The following is a 19,598-nucleotide window of genomic DNA, read 5'->3' as shown; positions in this document are numbered from 1 at the left end:
CCAGGAGGGGGAGTTGGAAAGCATAGAAATGGAACTTCTTATTATTAAAATTCCTGGCTTTTAGCAAAAATATCTATGTATGTGTACTTTAATACATAGGAAATCAACTACCAAAACATCTGACTAGTACTGTATTCTATGGCCATGGCCACTGTCCTTTTTTTTTTTTTTTTTTTTTAGACAGAGTCTCTCACTAGCCTGAGCAAAATAAGGAGACCTTGCTTCTAAAAAAAACCAAAAGTTACACTTGTGGCCGGGCACGGTGGCTCACGCCTGTAATCCTAGCACTTTGGGAGGCCGAGGCGGGTGGATTACCTGAGGGCATGAGTTCAAGACAGAGTCTCTCTCTGTTGCCAGGCTGGAGTGCAGTGGCACAATCTCAGCTCACTGCAACCTCCGCCTCCCAGATTCAGGGGATTCTCCTACCTCAGCCTCTTGAGCAGCTGGGACCACAGGCTCCCACCACCATGCCCAGCTAATTTCTGTATCTTTAGTGGAGAAGGGGTTTCACCATGATGGCCAGGATGGTCTCGATCTCCTGACCTCATGATTCGCCTGCCTCAGCCTCCCAAAGTGCTGGGATTATAGGCATGAGCCACTGAGCCTGGCCATGGCCACTGTTCTTGACAAAAAGAATTTCTATCTGGTCATGCAGCTGTTCTGGCTGAGAGACTTGCCCTGCTTCCCCATTTCTTGCAGGGTAGAGTTGGAACTCCCACCTTAGCTGCAAGCATCTCATCCCTGGCCTTCCCATCCCATCCCTTCCTCAAACGCCTTGACCATCTCCTTGCCTCCCGAATGAACTTTGCTGTTCCCACTTCTCACCTTTGCCCTGGCCCTCTTCTCCTCAGTCTGGCAACTCTTATACATCACTAACAATCAGCTGGAATGGCACTCTCACTGGGGAGACCCTGAGAATGGTCCCTGGCTGCTTCTTCTGGTCCCAGTGGTCTGAGGCTGTGAGAACCAGCAGGTTGAACAGTGAGGGTTCTGTGCCGGTCCACATCTCCTCTGGCCTTGTGAGCTCCTGAGGCATTTTTACACGCCTGATGCTTTGAACACAGAGCTGGGCACATTTCTGCTGAACGAAGGAAGCTGGCCCCATTCTTACACATGTCAGTCTGCATTTCTTCCCCAAGGAAGGTCTGTGGGCGATGGGTAGAATACCAGGTGGGAGATTGTACCACCAGCCTCCAGGCTCCATGAGAACCAGGCTATCCCATGGCGTTAGGGCTTACCCTCTGGCCGGTGTGTATTCAGTCGCTGCCTGAATGAGTACTGTGCTGTGAGTCTGTGCTGTCGGCCTGGACTCCAGTCCCTGTTCCATTACTGCCAAGCTTGGCATATGGGATGACATTATTTTTGAACCCTTCTGAGCCTCTTTCCTCATCTATAAACTAGGGATAATAAAAGTACTTATCTCACAGGGTGCTCATAGAATTAAATTAGCTTAGCCTAGCATCTGACACACAGCAAGCCCCCAATCAATAGTGGTTCGTATTGTTGTTAATAATGAAATGAATTGATTATAGGATGTGATAAGTACTGGGAAGGAAATCAATAAGGTATTGTGATAGAGAATAAGATGGTGGGATATGGGGCATGGTTCTCTAGACAGCCTGGTCAGGGAAGCCTCCTGTGAGCCAAGCTTGGGTGATGACACAGCTGCTGCTATATGAAGAGTTGGAGGAAAGCATTTTCAGGAAGAGAGAACAGCAAGGGCAAAGGCCCTGAGGCAGGAAAGATCCTGGTGAGGAACACAATGTGACTATAGCTTGGGAGGAGGACAGTAGGATGAGATAAGGTCCAAGAGGGAGGTGGGGCCAAGTGATGCAGGGCCTTATGCCAAGGGCTAGTGTTGGGGTTGAATTCTAAGTGTGTTAAAGGCCATTTAGTACTTATGCTCAGAATCATCCTGTGCAGCTGGTTTCCAGACTGCTTTACCTTTAGCCTGTCCTGTCTTACGTGTGTACTAATATATGAACTAACTCCTAGCAATAAAACCCAGTTCTGACTGAGTTAAGCAGTGAATGAATTTATTACAATATCTAGGGTGGCTCATCCAGGGAAACAGGGACAACCCTAAATTATACCACCAAACAGTTACTGTAAAGATACTATTGCTACCACTGCTGGGTAGGTGTAGATGCCATGGCTTGCACCACCAATGCTGGCTACAGGCCGTGGCTGCCCAGTTTACCCTCACTCTGCCTCTGCAAGCTGCCACTACCCTAGCAGAATGGGGTCAGCAGCGGCCCTGCTTCTTTGCATCCCAGCACCTGATTGGCTGAGCCTGCTCATGTTCTCATGCCCTGACTGCAAGGCTGAGAAGCAAGTGTGTGGCACACTCATCGCCTTTGGTAGAATGTGGGCTCTGGTTCCTGAGTTGGGGGATTCCCCAAACTAGCTAGGTAGATCTCAGCTGCAGGAGATTCAAAGGGTGACCCTTGTGTCAGAGGCATGTGAACAAGAGCAACTCCATCTTGAATAGGAGCTGGGTAAAAATGAGGCTGCAACCTACTGGGCTGCATCCCAGATGGTTAAGGCATTCTAAGTCACAGGATGAGGTAGCAGGTCAGCACCAGATACAGGTCATAAAGACCTTGTTGATAAAACAGCTTGCAGTAAAGAAGTTGGCTAAAAGCCACCAAAACCAAGATGGGGACAAGAGTGACCTCTGGTCATCCTCGCTGCTACACTCCCAGCAGCACCCTGACAGTTTACAAATGCCATCACAACATCAGCAAGTTACCCTATGTGTTCTGAAAAGGGGAGGCATGAATAATCCACCCCTTTTTAACACATAATCAAGAAATAACTGTACAAATGGGCAACCAGCAGTCCTTGTGGCTGTTCCATATATGGAGTAGCTGATATTTTATTCATTTACTTTCCTTATAAACTTGCTTTCACTTTATTCTCTGGACTTGCCCTAAATTCTTTCTTGCACAAGATCCAAGAACCCTCTCTTGGGGTCTGGATCAGGACCGCTTTCTTGTAACACTTGCAGAGACCCATGGAGTAAGGAACAAGTGCTGTCACTGGGCCTCAGCAGCTTTTGTCTAATAGGTAGTGGGGCTTTAAGAAAGGCCTGACTGCTTTCCTCTTAGACAATGATTTAAAAAAATAAGTGCTGAATTTGAAGCAACTAGCTCTCAATACGATGAGGGGCTAGGAACTATTTTTTACACATCATTTAGTTTGTGCAGGTGTGGGGTAGCATGCTTCTCCCCTGTTTATCACAGACTTGCATTCCTGTTGGAAATGCCCTAGCCATTGTCAGTGCTTATAATTGCTTCTTGTTACAGCCATGTGGGGCTTATTGTCCACGATTCTGTTGCAAAGTTTATTGTTTATCTTATACGGTCTCCAGGAAGCAGTATGCGGAAATCTTTCAGCCTTACCAGGAAGTATGGCTTAAAGGGACATTCTCCAGGGCAGAGCCCTAACTGAGGAGGTACTGAGCTTCCAACCAGGACCAGTTGCCTTGGGTGGGAGTTGGAAGCCCTTTCTACCTATTTTGTTTGGTTTGCTATTTTCCAGTGTTTTGGTGATTCCTTTCTGATTCTGAATTAAGGGAGAAAAAATGGCAATACTGATTCTTCAGGTACACATGAACACACCCAAAACAAAACAAAACAAAACAAAACAATCACTTTCGCTGGTGTTTAGGCAGAATGAATGCTCTGAGTCATTGGGGCATACATACTTTTAAATCTCTTGATTTCTTGCGGGTATTTTCATAGAAGCCTTGAACTTTTTAGATGGATACAGGGATTTCAGGGAAGTCAGCATTGTAAGATTTAAAAATAAATGTGACTTAAGTTTTAACTACCCTCTTATTTTATTTTCTCTATTGGAAGGAAGAAGGGAAATGGGAAACTGCAAGTTTCTATTACCTTTTTATTCTTAGATGCCCAGTTGACAGTCAAATCAGGATAAAAAAAATCAAACTATGGGCCAGGTGCTATAGCTCATGCCTGTAATTCCAGCACTTCGGGAGGCTGAGGCGGGCGGATCACTAAGTCAAGTGTTCGAGACCAGTCTGGCCAACATAGTGAAACGCTGTCTCTACTAAAAATACAAAAGAATTAGCTGGGCATGGTTAGCTGGGCATGGTAGCTAGTGCCTGTAATCCCAGCTACTCAGGAGGCTGAGGCAGGAGAATTGCTTAAACCTGGAAGGTGGAGGTTGCAGTAAGCCAAGATGGTGCCACTGCACTCCAACCCGGGTGACAGTATGAGACTCCATCTCAAAAAAAAAAAAAAAAAAAAATCAAACTGGATTTTAGATTTGGTACTGCTTTTCAACTTGCTGGGAGGAAAGTTTGAACCAGTTTCCATCGTTACACCAAAAAATTTCCTCTTCTGTTTTTAAAAAATTAAAAGATTATTATTGTGGCTTTGTCTTTAAAAAAATTATGGAAAAATTAAAACCTGTACAAAATAGAAACAATGGTATGATGGCCCCAATGTCCCCATCATCCTTTGTTATGCCTTTTTTTTTTTTTTTTTTTTTTTTAAGCTGAATCTTGCTCTGTTGCCCAGGCTGAAGTGCAGTGACATGATCTTGCCTCACTGCAACCTCAGCTTCCTGGGTTCAAGTGATTCTCCTGTCCCAGCCTCCCAGGTAGCTGGGATTATAGGCATGTGCCACCAGGCCCAGCTAATTTTATTTATTTACTTAGTAGAGATGGGTTTTTACCATGTTGGCCAGGCTGGTCTCCAACTCCTGACCTCAGGCGATCATCCTGCCTCGGCCTCCCAAAGTGCTGGGATTACAGGCGTGAGCCACTGTGCCTGGCCTGTTCTGCTTTTAAATACATATGTCAGTTATTATCCTACCATCCTTTCTGCAACCCTGCTAGGGATAAAGGAGTCATTATTCCTGTTTTACAGATGAGGAAACTAAAGATCCAGGAAATTAAGAAGTGACTTACCAGGTCATTCAACTAGTAAGTGGCAGAGCCAAAAATCACAGAACCCAAATATTAATTTACTGTTAACTATTCCAGCCAGATGTTTGTTCCCAGAAATTATCCCTAAAGAGTTATCTGAAGTCAAAATAATTGTGAGAAACTTTTTAATAAAAACGATTCCTGCTTCTGTTATATATTTTTAACTTGGAAATTCAGTGTATCAAGAGTTGTTTTTTGATATAGGCAAATTACTTTTTAAAACCCTCCTGAGTATTCATGTAAGTGTCAGAAATACCACCCCCACCCCCATATTCAGATTTTCCACTTCTAACTATCTTTGACAGTACAATGCCAAATAGTAAGTCTCATTTCCAAGTAAGGAAGCCCTTTGGCTGATAGGTATCAGCTAATCAGTTTTTAAACTTTTTTTTCTTCCTGAAAATTGGGCAGAGGTCAGTAACCCACAGATAGGAGTTTCACTTTTAACTGACAGTGTAAGGAAGAGGACTTGACAGTTTCTTGAAAAAGCTACACCCAGGGTGTTCATGTTTCTAAGAAATAAATTGAATGAGCTTATTTGCACGTGGCCCGTCTGCTTCATGCAGAAATTCTTCAGGCGGCCCTTGCTGCTTGTGTTGGTCAAGGAGGCAGAACCGCAACAACCAAGCCAGTGGCTGCTTCACATAATACGTCAGAAGATGGCTTTCCTTTTTTTTTGCATTCACTTTTAGAAATAGCTGCCCGTGTATCAGTTGCCAAAATAATGTGAGGAATCTAGTTATAAAAATTCAGATTTGTTTAGAGAGAATAAATACAGAGCTCAGGCGATTGCTCGTAACAAAACCAGTAAGATAAGCACTCAAGATTAGCCATGACTAGCAATCGTTGAGACTTCCATGTTCCAGCATCATTTATTTTTAGTTTCTGTGTTGAAACCATAGATGAAGACTCTTCTATTTATTCATTCTTGACCTTGGACAGCCAGGTCTGCTCACACATTCTTCTCCTCATTTTATAATCTTGATCTGGGATACTAAGCAGGGCTCTTCAAGAGCAACAACATTTTCAAATGGTCAGAGTCTCTTGAGTTGAACCACCTTGAGTCCAATAGGCCTTGGCCTGGGAAAGTGTCTGGACACCCCTGCTGCATTTGTCTAGAGTTTGGGGTGAAGCGGGCAGAGGAGTTGTTCAAGTTTTACTTGGATTAACCACCCTTCCAGCACTGAGGAACAGATGGAGACATTCAGTCAATAGAAAGCCATGACTGTGAGCAACTTCCAGGCTCGACTTTGATGTTCTTTTTATTTGTCACTGGCTTGCTGTGCTTAATGCCTCCCTGACAACCTAGTAACACTCAAAGGTATTGTCATACCTCCCCCCTCGACCACAGTATGAATTTTTTTTTTTTTTTTTTTTTTTTTAGAATTTGAGACGGAGTTTCGCTCTTGTTACCCAGGCTGGAGTGCAATGGCGCGATCTCGGCTCACCGCAACCTCCGCCTCCTGGGTTCAGGCAATTCTCCTGCCTCAGCCTCCTGAGTAGCTGGGATTACAGGCATGCGCCACCATGCCCAGCTAATTTTTTGTAGCTTTAGTAGAGACGGGGTTTCACCATGTTGACCAGGATGGTCTTGATCTCTTGACCTTGTGATCCGCCAGCCTCGGCCTCCCAAAGTGCTGGGATTACAGGCTTGAGCCACCGCGCCTGGCTGCCACAGTATGAATTTTTGTTTTTCCTTAGTCTTACCTAAATTGGCAACAGCCTTAGAAACCTAAGATCTGAGAAATAATAATCTTATGTTGTTAGAAACTTGGTTAAGTCAGTGTACAATATACTATTTTAATTTGGTCCCTGCTACCATCCCATTTGAGATTTTTTCCAGCCTTTTTTTTTTTTTTTTTTTTTTTTTTTTTTTTTTTTTTTTTTTTCATTTTTGTGCAGAACGGGGTCTCGCTATGTTGTCCAGGCAGATCTTGAACTCCTGGGCCCAAGCCATCCTCATGTCTCTGCCTCCCTAACTGCTGGGATTACAGGTGTGAGCCACTGCACTGAGCCATGATGTTTTTTTACTACCCATTTTTACATTCAGCTTGTGAAATTTTAAAATTTGAAGCATCAAATGGGATATATTTAAAGACCTTGAAATTCCCTTTTCAACTGTAAGGTTTTGTGAAATTTTTGGCTTGTTAAGTACAAATAAGGAAGACATTAAGGAACCAGGATAAAGTTCAAATGGAAATAATCATCGTTGATTGCCAACTTTTAATGAAGTAATTCTGCTAAAATCTTAATATTTTATGTAAATGAAAGTCTCACAACCCTGATAAGTATGTTTCTTATAATATCTTTGGTGAGGAAATTGCTTGGAACTTCTCAGCAGAAAATGCCCTCAGGTATATCAGACAAGAGCACAGGAAACATGGTTCTGGTTCTAGTGATGTCATGACACTTGTGGTGGCATCTTAGGTCCCAGTTTTGGTGCTACTCTCTTTAAAGCCCAGCAAGAGGAGTTGTTACCAGTTTGGTTATTTAACCAACTGTGGGAAAACAGGGTCCATTTTTGCGTCGTAGGCACCTTGTAGGTATTTTCCTGTGTATAAATATATGATTCAGCTCTATACACCGAAAGAAAAATACCATACCCTAAGAACCTACACCCCCAGAATTTTACTTTTTTTTTCCTTTTTAACATTTCTCTCCAATCTATATAGAATTTATGTTGGATGAGTATGAAGAAGGGCTTTAAATGAGGCTTTTCTTTCCAAGAGGCAAGTGAATCGTCCCATTGTTTATGAACCTTCTCTAGTGGTTTGCACCCTGACATATCAGATTCTTGAATAACCCAGAGCAGGTTTCTGGCTGTCTCTTCTGAGGGCTGTATGCTTGCAGCAGGAGCTCTGAAGTAAGCTTGCCACCTCTAGATCACGTGCCACGGGTAGGCACACACCATCTTTTTGAGTCTCAGTTTTTTTTAATCTGCAAAGAGCGATAATAAGGCCTAGTTTGGGACCATCATGAGGATCACATGGGAAAATACATGGTAAGTGCTCATATGAAAATATAAACTGGTCACTCTGGTTTCAGTAATTGTGGCTGTGTGATATCTTAATATTCGCACACAGGTGCACTTTTATCGTGAGTTATCAACACTGGCAGAGGTAAGAGGAATGAACAATGAGAAGTGACATCTCAAGCGTATCTTTCATATTTGCTAAATGTCCACAGGGCAGGTGGCTAAGTGAGTTAATTTCCTTCCATATCATAGCATGCTCTGCACTAAGAGGTTGAAAATGTGCCTGACAGAGAAAGATGCCCTGGATGTTAAATGAAAAAAGCAAGTGGTGGAACAATGTTATCATCGTATTTCTGAAAAAAATAAGATGTTACACCCAGCAACTCATGTGCTTTTAGACAGAAGGAAATGTCTGGAAGGATTACCACCAGAGGGTGCAAACTGATGGCCTCCGGGCCAGTGTAGCCAGCAACTGTGTTGCATGGCCTGTACAGTGCTTCTTACAGTGATGAGTAGTTGCCGGGCATTTACAAATTGAGAGATTTTACATAAAACCCTGAATTTCAGGCTTCTGTTGAAAAAATTGAAATGTCTGGTCACCCTGGGCCAATAACCCCTTAGGAACCCAAAAAGCTGGAACTGACCTAAGACAAAAACTCTCAGTGGTGCGCAAGTGCACACCTGGCCTTTTCCTTCAGGTACCTGACCCCTGGTCCTAAATGCATTTGGGTTTATGAACCTCTGTCTGCATCTCGCTTTTTAACACCAGTGTGTCCAGGGATCTGGATAGAAAAAAAAAAGCAGGGCCTTTGGGAAGACTCACTTTTTACTTTATATACTTCTGTGTGACTTTGAATGTGTGACAGTGACACTATGTTACTTTTAAAATGTAAAAACCAATACAAAAACATGTTTGAATACTTGGTAGTATCCTATATGCCATAAAGAAAACTCCTGTTCCTTTTGATATCCCATTATAAAGCTCAAAGTTGAACGTGGACCTTGCGGAGCAGAGCCTCTTACTGTTGAAATTCTCTACTTGAAGTGCCTTCTTCAAGGACCCATTTCAATCTGGGAGTTCTTGCTTCTGGTCAGAGCAAGGGCATCAGAGGAAATGGCCATGCCCTGTTCTTGACTTCCTTTTTGCAGGCTGCGTCCCTCTCCCCTGCCAGGGTGCCTCTTGGCCCTGTCTCTGCCCCTCCCTTTCTCCCTCCCTGCTCCACTGCTACCTGCCCTGGAGGCCCTCAAGTTTCACCTCTTCCACGAAGTGCTGCAGCCCACGGGTTTCAGTTCTTCTTTCCCATTCAGTCAGCAGCCGGAAGTCAGGTTGAATCATTCTAGGATTTGTTCATGTGAATGTTCCCTTCCCCCCCGCCAAAGAAATAAAACATAGTATACTGTGGTCATCTCATGTTTCCAGTCCTCACTGGGGTGAGGCTGGCCTTGGCTGCTGGGACTCCTCGAAGTGGCTTGCCGGGGGGAAAAAGAGAGGAGTGGCTGGTGATGGAGCCTCCATCATTTCCCAGGGCACTGGCTTTCTTCCTCAGCTGAGTTGTCCCTAAAGCTGGCTAATCTCAAATTGTTTGCTGGCCTGTTCAATTTCAGGACCCTTCCTGTGTGGGAGGCTGGAACAGGAGGCCTTAGGAGTACTTGCCCTTCTCCCTCCACCAGCCACCACTTAACCAGCTTGCTTTGTGGGGAGTCAGGCTTTAGGAAATAGGGGATCCCAAGGACAATCTGAAACCTGCCTCTTGGTGGACACTGCCATTTGATCTGACACTCATTACTGAGTGCTTGCAGGTGCTAGCTCCATGGTGACCCAGATGCTTGCCTAAAAGGCCTAAGCCTTTTTACAGTGATTTCACTTCCTCCTTTGTCTAAACAGGTGTGATTCCCTCACACTTTTTGAAGGAAGCCCCAAGCCTGTCAGAGCAGCCTCCAGACGCATTAAAGTACTTACATTTCTTCCAGAGTACCCTGTAGTTCTCTGTACTGCCTTGCTGTTGAGTTTGCCAGTTCTTCTGCCTGGAACACCCGTCAGAACGCTACCCATGTGTCTCTTGCTCTGAGAAGCCTTCTCAGACTTTGTCCCCATGAAAAATGCATTTGCCAAGCTCACTTATTTCCTGGACCCCTCAGCACTTTTTGCAGATTCCTGGCAACGTGAATGGAGACAGCCTGCCTTCTCATAAAAGTCTTGGATTTAATCTCCTTCTGTTAGACCAGAAGCTTGTTGTTTAAATGAACCCGCTGTCTTTGCTGGGTGCTCTGACTTTACTCAGGCCTGAGACAGAGAAAGGCTCTTAAAAATCTGTGCATTTGTAAGAAGCCCTCAGGAAACCCTGGGCTAAATCTTAGCAGCTAAAATTTGTAATTAGGAAGATTTTTGCAAGTCAGATACTACCCCATTCGATAATTACAAGAAATAAATATTAATTGAGAACTGCACTGGAGTTATGTCTCCTTGAGTTTGAGACCCTCTGCCAATGTGCAAGGAGGGTGAGAGTGTTGGTTTATTTGTGGGGATGGAATGAGCCAGGCATAGTTTTCATCTGAAACCTTGTAGTTTCCTATGAGACAGTCTACCTCACCCAAGAGGTCTGGGTTTTTTATAAGGCAAGACGTTCATTCTGGTGAGATCCCCACTTCATAAAACAAGAAATGTCAGCCCTGAATTATTTCCATAATAGCTCTGAGGAGACCAGGAAGACCGCTTGTTATCCATGTCAAAGGGACATTCGACATTTGAAAGGGAGGTTTCCAGAAGCAGCTACTTTGAAAGGGCTCTGAAGGGAAGATGCCAGGTTTGCGTGAGACAAAAAGAAAGAAATGGATGGGTGTGTAGTTGCTTTTGAAGTGGGACTCAGTCTGGGCTATGTATTCCGGGCAGGGCTACTGATTCTTGGTAAAGTTCAAGTAGATCGTTGATTCCTCTTTGGAGACCCCAGATTCTCCTCCCAGTGTCCCTTCTCCTAGCGATGTTTCTTTTTATTTTACCCTGATGTTTGGTTGGGTCTGCAAAGCTCCAGGCAGCACACCCACTTTAGCTGATGGGATGCTTCACGTTGCTTTTGGGGGGGACCAGTGAGCACTGTTTGTATCTTACAGGCTAAGGATTATCAGCCAGAAACTGAATTTCTGGTGTGCCTTTGAATGCCCAAAAAGGGCTCTGAAGAAGCAGCAGTAGCAGGCAAGGAAACCGCCAGAGGTGGGGAGCTCTCGACTGGTGCAGCTCTCAGCCTGTGACACTTGTAACTGATGGCCCCTGTCACTTCCTGTCATGCAGCCCAAGTGGCGGGGAGGAGTTCCTTTAGGGAAACCATGCTCAGCCCTGCTCAGAGAATCCTGTGCACAGGGCTCCACTGCAGTTAGGAGCCGACAAGTCCGGGTGGATGAGGTCGGAGCGCCCCATGGTGTGGTGCTGCCTCTTTCTGCCTGCGCAGGTAAGCCCCCTGCTGCTGAGCCTGGGATGGACCACTGGCTCTCAACTCCCACCAGAGCCCTGTGGGGCAGTTTCAGGATCTGAGGTGTGGGAGGATACGGTGTTGTTTTTACCTTTCAAGACCCTGAGCAGAGAGTTGCTGTTAAAAGCACCTAGGATGATGGAGCCAGATTCCCGCCTCACTTTAGTATGAATCAGAAGAGCGTGGTGTGGCTGTGTTTAGGAACGCAGATGGCTTTGCTTGGGTGCCAGGGTGAGCTGAGTGGCATGCGTAGCTGTCAGGCTTCCTTTAGCATACGTGATTGGAGGGGAGCAAAGGGAGAGGGCTTTTCACACTCTGCTCTGCAATATTACTGTTTTCATTTTTGCAAGAGGGTGGTTTTAATTAATGGGAAGGAAAAGAGAGAAAAGAAGAATGCATCCGCCTTCTGTTTTGTTGTTGCTATCTAATCACAAAGTGAATTTCCAAGATCGTTTTCTTTAGATTGGAAGATGGCTAAACTCAGATTTAGAAGTTCATGCTCCTTGGAACAACTGTTTTGTAGGTTTCCCACCAGATCAACAAAATGATCCTGGTGTTTTGAGTCTGTTCATTATTGGGAGAATGAAGTCAGATAGTATCAGTGGAGACTCAGACTCAATACCGTTCTCATAAGAACATCGTTGTTTAGTTTGTGTTCTTTTGGAAGGAGTGGCTGGAAATGTTATGTTTCCATGGGTTGAAGAATGGTTAGCAGCTCTGAAGGTTACTTTCCCTATCCCTTATATTTATTTGTGGTTTTTTTTAGGGGGAGGGGGATAGTTGTTAAAGTTTTGGATAAGCCAAAATTGATTTTTGTTTTGTTTTGTTTTTGTTTTTGAGACAGGGTCTAGCCCTGTCATCAGGCTGGAATACAGTGGCGCAATCACGGCTCACGGCAACCTTGACTGTCTGGGCTCAAGCAACCCTCTTGCCTCAGCCTCCTGAGTAGCTGGTACTAAAAACATACATCACCATGCCCTGCTAATTATTTCATTTTTTGTAGATACGTGGGTCTCACTCTGTTGCTCAGGCTGGTCTTAAACTCTGAGTTCAACCAATCCTCCTCGAGCTCAAGCTTCAGCCTCCCAAAATGCTAGAATTAGAGGCATGAGCCACTATACCCAGTCTGCCAAAACTGTTTTTTAAAGGCCATGTCCATTGCTTTTTCTATCCTTCTCATCAGAACTATATTCCTGGGACTGATTTCTGTAACCCTAATTCCAGCTCTTGTGTATGACCACTCTAGACATACTTTTTTTTTTCAATTTTTTTTATTGTGGTAAAATGCACATAACACATAATTTACAATCTTGACTATTTTTAAGTAGTTTAGTGGTATTAAATACATTCATAGTGTTGTACAACCATCACCGCTGTCCATCTCTAGAACTCTTTTCATCTTGCAAAACTGAAACTCTATACCCGTTAAACAATAACTCCATTCTTCCCTGCCCTGATCCCCTGGCAACCGCCACTGTACTTTCTGTCTCTATGATTTTGATTACTCTAAGTATCTCATCTAAGTAGAGTCAAAGAGTATTTGTCTTTTTTTGACTGGCTTATTTCACTTAGCGTAATGTCCTCCAGATTTATGCATGTCGTAGCATGTGTCAGAATACTTTTCCTTTAAGGCTGAAGAATATTCCATTATTGTATATGGTGGTAATATTGTATGGAGCTCTGAAAGTAACAGAGAAACAAATACTCAATTTCTCTGTGAATATACTACACTGTTGCATAATTATATATAGTACATATTTTGCATTTCGTTATTACTTCTAACGGTGATTGAAAATGACCGTTTGTATTACAAGGCTGAAAGATTTGAGAGCTGTTTACTGTATGCCCTATATTAAACAGTTTTTTTTTTTTGTCAATTAATATTAACAGCGATATACCACATTTTGCTTATCCATCCTTGGATGGACTTTGGGTTGCTTTCATGTTTTAGCTATTGTGAATAATGCTGCTGTGAACACGGGTGTACAATTACCTCTTGAGACCCTGCTTTCAATTTTTTTCCATAAGTTTTTGGGGTACAGGTGGTATTTGCTTACCTGAGCACGTTGTTTAGTGGTGATTTGTGAAATTATGTTGCACCCACAACCCAAGCAGTATACACTGCATCCTATTTGTAGTTTTTTGTCCTTCACCCCCCTCTTGCCCTTCCCCCCAAGTCCCCAAAGTCCATTGTATCCTTCTTATGCCTTTGTGTCCTCAAAGCTTAGCTCCCACATATCAGTGAGAACATACAATGTTTGGTTTTTCATTCCTGAGCTACTTCACTTAGAATAATAGTCTCTAGTCTCATCCAGGTTGCTGCAAATGAGGTTAATTGATTCCTTTTTATAGCTGAGTAGTATTCCATTGTGTAAATATACCACGGTTTCTTTATCCACTCATTGATTGATGGGTGTTTGGGTTTGTTCCATAATTTTGCAATTGCGAATTGTGCTGCTATAAACATGCGTGTGCAAGCATCTTTTTTGTATAATGACTTCTTTTCCTCTGGGTAGACACCCAGTAGTGCAATTGCTGAATGAAGTGGTAGTTCTACTTTAAGTCTTTAAGGAATCTCCAGACTGTTTTCCGTAGTGGTTGTGCTAGTTTACACTCCTGCCATCTGCTTTTATTTTATTTATTTTTTAGTATATACCCAGAAGTATATACTCAAAATTGCTAGAACATACAGTAATTCTATTTTTAATGTTTTGAGGAACCACCAAACTGTTTTCCACAGTGACTATACCATTTTATATTCCTACCTTCAGGGCACAAGTGTTCCACTTTCTCCACATCCTCACCAACGCTTCTAAGTTTGAATTTTTTTCAATAGTAACCATTCCAATAGGTGTGAAGTGGTATCACCTTGTAGTTTTGATTTGAATTTCTCTGGTGATTAGTGATGTTGAGCATCGTTTCATGTGTTTATTGGCCATTTGTATGTCTTCTTTGCAGAAATGTCTGTTCAAGTCCTTTGCTCACTTTTGAATTGGGTTGCTTATTTTTTCATTGTTAAGTTTTAGGAGTTCTCTACGTGTTCTGAATATTAATCTCTTTTCAGATGTATTATATGCAAATATATTCTCCCATTCTTTGTGTTGCCTTTTTGTTTTGTTGACATTGTTTAGACATACTTTTTTTTTTTTTTAAAGGAGACAGGGTCTTGTTCTGTCGCCCAGGCTGGAGTGCAGTGGCACAGTCATAGCTCACTGCAGTCTTGAATTCCTGGGCTCAAGCAATCCTCACCTCAGCCTCCTGAGTAGCTAGTACTGCAGGTGTGTACCACCACACCCAGCTAATTTTTAACTTTTCTGCCAAGACCAGGTATTGCAATGTTGCCCAGGCTGGTCTTAAACTCCTGGCCTTAAGTGATCCTCCCGCCTTGGCCTTCCAAAGTGCTAGGATTATAGACAGGAGCCACTGCACCCCACCCAGATGAATATTTTTAATATTTTGATGCGAATGGGTTAATTTCAGCTTATCCCATCTCATTCACCTCACTATTTGCTCTCTTGATGAAGAATAAATTTTGAGCCTTTCAAGTATGAAAGTTGACAACATTTAAAATGATTGATTGCATGTCAGTGATAGTTAATGCAATGTTAATAACATTATAATCGGATAATAACTTACAACTATTAGATGCTTATCTAAACACTACTCATATTTGCTCATGAAATTCTTACAAGACTGTAGGGATTGGTTATTATTATTATTCATGTTTTGCAGATGGCAAAACTGAGATTTACAGACGATAAATAATTTGCCCAAGGTCACCTCCATGGTTAAGTAGCACATCAGGTTTCAAACCCAGGAAGAATGGATTCAGAAAAATGATGTTTTCAGCCATTAGGCACTATGTAATACTTTAATGCAGGATGCTTCTCAGAACCCCGATTACATGCAGCATCTGTAGAAACACTTTGCTTTCCAGTGATTTGGTAAGTTATCCCATTTTGGTGAATGTTTGCTGTGGTCCAGTGAGTGCCTAAGTAAGACGCACCTGTGACAAGTTAGTACTTTCTCTGGACTCAGTTTCCCCACTTGTCAAAACAGATATCTCTAAACTCATTTTAGCTCAGATATGAATCTAAACTATGCAACTATCTTGCACAAAAAGTCAAGAATAGTTTTCACATCTGCTCTACTTCAAAGTCAAATGATGTGACTGTGGTAATTTCAGCCTTTTTCCCATCTCATTCACCTCACTGTTTGCTCTCGATGAAGAATAAATTTTGAGCCTTCCAAGTATGAAAGTTGGCGTGAACAGAGCTCACTGCAGCCTTGACTTCCTGGGCTGAAGTGATCCTCCCCATTTAGCCTCTGGAGTAGCTCAGACCTTAGTGTGTAAGGGCTTAGCAACAGCAGGGCTCTGGCACCTATGTCCTGAGGTAAACATGGACGTAGTTTGATTTTCTGGAGGGAAGGAGGCAGCATATTCGATGGAAGGTCAAGACTGCATTTTAAAGCCGCTATACTAGCCATGTTTTTACAGCTTTCCCAGGACACCAATAGGAGCCATGGAAGGGGAAGTTGATTCAAACCAGATCCTAAAAAGGCCTCTCTTGATGGAACACTCAGATGTGTGACTTGGAGCGGGCAAGGTCAGAGTGGTGACCCCAGCTGTGCACCAGGACAGAAACAATGGGTGGCTTTAGGACCTAAATACAGACAAGGTGGATGTCACTTAGGGAAACTGGTTCCTGATACTGGCCAGGACGGGCAGTTCTCTTGGGAAGCAGTTCCTATGTGCCAACCCTTGCTCTGCCATCCCTCTTTTTCTGAATGTTTCTGTCCATTTTCTAGCTTCTCTACACCTTTTGGGCACGTGCCTCAGCTTGACAGCCTTGAAATAACCCATGACAGATCCCTGTTTCCCCATCTCTGCCCTTCCAAGTCTTCCTTGTAGTGCTTCTCACCTCTCTCCCTTTCCCCTTTCCTCTTACAGACCCCACCCAACCCCTGCCATAAACCCCAGGTGTTCTCTCCACCATATTCCTTGTGTAGCAGGGACGAGAGCACTGGGCTGGGAGTCAGGAGTCTGAGGATCAAATCTTCAGTTTTGCAGTTAACGCTGGGCAATGCTAAACTTCCCCAGTACCAGGTTTTCCAAGCAGAACCATTCGACATAGCTGTCAAGAGCTGAGATCCTGGAGGTTGACAGCCTGAAGTCAAATTCTCACTGTTACTTACTCTGTGACCTTGTGCAAGTTCCTTACCTCTCTGGGCCTCAGTTACCTCGCCTGCAGGATGAAGATGCTGATAGCACCTGCCTCACTGGGTATCAGTAATTGAAGCGCTTCAAACAGCATATCTCGTTAGTGCTCAAAAATGCTCACCATGATTATGATTGTGATTTTTAGGAAAAAGAGACTTGAAATAGATCAGTGTTTCCCAAATTTCACTCACGTTTTTCATATCCACATACGACCGATACTAGTATTTTTCTGTTACCATATTTCTTTAAATTACTTTTTATTTTTGACTTTTTAGGTTTGGGTTTTGGTTCTTTTTATTTTTTAGACTTAGGAGCATCCTAAGCAGTAATAGTGCTGAAATCACAGGTTGGAAATGTGTTTCCTAAAATACATTATTATAAATACATACAGGTCTATTGCATATGGTCTGAGATGATATATCATGTCACCAATGGGGTTCACTCTCCACGCTTTGGGGACCACAAGAACCAGTGGCTCTGAGCATCTGAGGCCCAGGTTGTTGCCTCTAGGGATTTTGACTGTCCTCATCCCATCTTTCCATCAATCAGGCACTGCCTGAGAACCGTCTTTGCACTGGATTCTGTGCCAGGTGCCAAACTGACCAAAATATGGGTTTTTGTAGCCCCTCCTATCTTCTTTAAATGGAACATTACCAGCCCAGAGAAAATGGGAGAGAGAGACACCCACACACAAAATGACCCAATTTCTGAAACTCCACCTTAAAAGTAAGAGAAGCCAGGCCACTCTCCCTGTCTGAAACCTCTGGAGGTGGGTAAAGGAGACTGTCTGAGTCAGGTTTTGCTGAGTAACAGCTACCCCCAAACTCAGTGGCAAATAATAACAATCCTTTATTCTTATGCTTATAAATGTGCAGGTGGGCTGGTGCGGTTTGTCCTATATGGGTTCATTCTGGACAGTGCTACCCACATGTATATTCTTCTCTTGTGGGGCAAGCAGAAACACGTGATGTTTCTAAAGTTGTAGGCTCAGAGTTGGTATACTATTTCTACCTCACAGGATCAAGCCAGGGAGGTCAGGGAAAGGCATAAATATTTGCTGAAGAATAAATTGATCTACCACCAAGATCATCACCATTTACTTACTGAACCCACATTTACTAGTGTGTATTGTGTGAAGCACTCTGCATGTTTCTAGGGGGCAGGGGATGTTAAAGGTAGTAACAGTAAGTGATGAAGGTGACAAGAACACCTGTCCCAAAGCCTGGCATGTATTAGATCCTAAATAAATATGTGATGAATGACGATCTACTGGTACCTTTTGGGTGCTGACTAGTGATGAGTATTTCACAGGGATTATTTCATTTTATCAGCCCTCTTGGGCAGATACAGCAAGCTCAGGTCAGATGAGTGCAAAGCTGTTAAATGCTTGTAACCTTCTGGTATGAGAAAGGGAGAGTTGATGGAGGCCCAGCAGCAGGGAGAGGCCACATGCTATGAGACCATCCCAGATGCTGAGGAGAGAGGCAGGCCCTGCACCAGCCAACCACAGGTTCAAATCCCTTATGTGTGTATTTCCAGGTACAGTTGGTACACTTTGCAGACTGTTTTGGGTACCAACTCTTCAAGCACCTACACATAGTAAGAATTCAGCATGGTACTTGGGCTTTCATAGTTTCACTAAATCACTAGCCCTCTGCCTTCCTGAGTTTACATGCATCTTTGAGTGTTCTCTTTAGAAAACTGCACACAGTTGTGAAAATGTCACCACCCCCTGGCCCCTGGTGAAGAACTCTGCTCTAAATTTTCACTCCATCTATTCTCCCTTATCCTTTCTCTCACTTGAAAAATTACTCCAGAAGCAAAGTGATGTTTTTCTGAATTTGTATGCTGGTGTCAAGTCCAGGGTCTGACTCGTATTAGCTGCCCAATGCGTGTTTTCTAAATGAATGAAAGAATAAAGATGACAGTGTTGGTGATACCTTGTTTGCATGTGCATAGGGTCAGGGAATTTTTGAACTGAATGAGATAGAAAAGCTCATGTCATCCAACCCCTTTATTTTCTGGATTATAAAACTGAAACCAGATTATAAACCTTGCCCAAAGGCATACAGCTGCTAATAACAATAATAATGATAATTTTATAATAACATTTCCCCCCAAGCAGATACAATTAGGTCTCATTCCCTCAGTACCTTTTCAGAATACAGTGTCCATTCTGATTTATCCATTTTATGGATCACGTTGAAAAACTGAGTTTTCTTGTCCCTTGCATCTGAAGCCAAAGACATGGATGACAGAAATATATGCTACATCTCAACTGCAGAACCATTGCAGTGTGAGCCCCTTAGGACAAAGTGCTTGTCACCTCCCTCTTTCTCTGGGTTTCCCCTTCCCACTCTGTCCTTCAGTTCTCATCCAGAGCTGTGTATATGGACTGCTGAGATGGGAACATTTGTGCTGAGGCTGCTCAAGCTGTGGCTGGAAGGTGGATTATGGACAGAGCAAGGGAGGAATTTGTTCCCGCGGAGTCCTGGAAATCTTATTTGGAGCTGTTCTTCTATTCTTAGTTTTGAAGGCACTTTGTTCTGTGGTGCATTGTTTTAACAGCCACCAGGAAATCAGTCCCTGCTCAGGGTCACTGGTGTCTGCCTGTGGCCGCCCAGGTGGGAAGTATACTGGTTTGGCTCAGGGTTTATCCTTCGTCATCAAGATTATTAAAGCCCTTTCTCCTTTTGTTGCCCAGTCTGTCTGCCTGGGGCAGGGAAGGGTGAGGAGGAAAAAGAGATTTCAGGAAGTCTCTTTTTCTTTATTGCAATGATAACTATACTTCCTTCATTCTTTTAGTTTAAGCTCAGGGGTACATGTGCAGGTTTGTTTTATAGGTAAACTTGTGTCATGGGGGTTTGTTGTGTAGATTATTTCATCACCAAGGATTAAGCCCAGTACCCATTAGTTATTTTTCCTGATGTTCCCTGTCCTCCCACCCTCCACCCTCTGGTAGGCCCCAGTGTGTGTTGTTCC

The 19,598-nt window shown here is 43.4% G+C and overlaps 1 protein-coding gene across 4 annotated transcripts in view; it reads left to right on the top strand.

The window, feature by feature from the left end:
• Positions 1-19,598, top strand: part of ARHGEF3 (Rho guanine nucleotide exchange factor 3) — a 290,282-nt gene that overhangs the window by 91,215 nt on the left and 179,469 nt on the right. Inside the window, exon 1 of one of the 4 annotated variants that reach the window (XM_032290253.1) lies at positions 11,218-11,374. The exons of 2 other annotated variants lie outside the window; for them this stretch is intronic. In XM_032290253.1, the coding sequence (XP_032146144.1) occupies positions 11,324-11,374 (51 nt within the window). In that variant the 5' untranslated portion in view covers positions 11,218-11,323. Of the gene's footprint in view, positions 1-11,217; positions 11,375-19,598 lie in introns of those variants that run through there. One more of the 4 variants, XM_032290251.1, reaches the window with a different exon arrangement.

The sequence above is a fragment of the Sapajus apella genome, unplaced genomic scaffold (genome assembly GCF_009761245.1).
Source record: "Sapajus apella isolate SASKATOON/1434 unplaced genomic scaffold, GSC_monkey_1.0 scaffold23, whole genome shotgun sequence".
Lineage (NCBI taxonomy): Eukaryota > Metazoa > Chordata > Mammalia > Primates > Cebidae > Sapajus > Sapajus apella.
The sequence above is the reverse complement of the archived record's forward strand: the minus strand, read 5'-3'. Positions and strand labels throughout refer to the sequence as shown.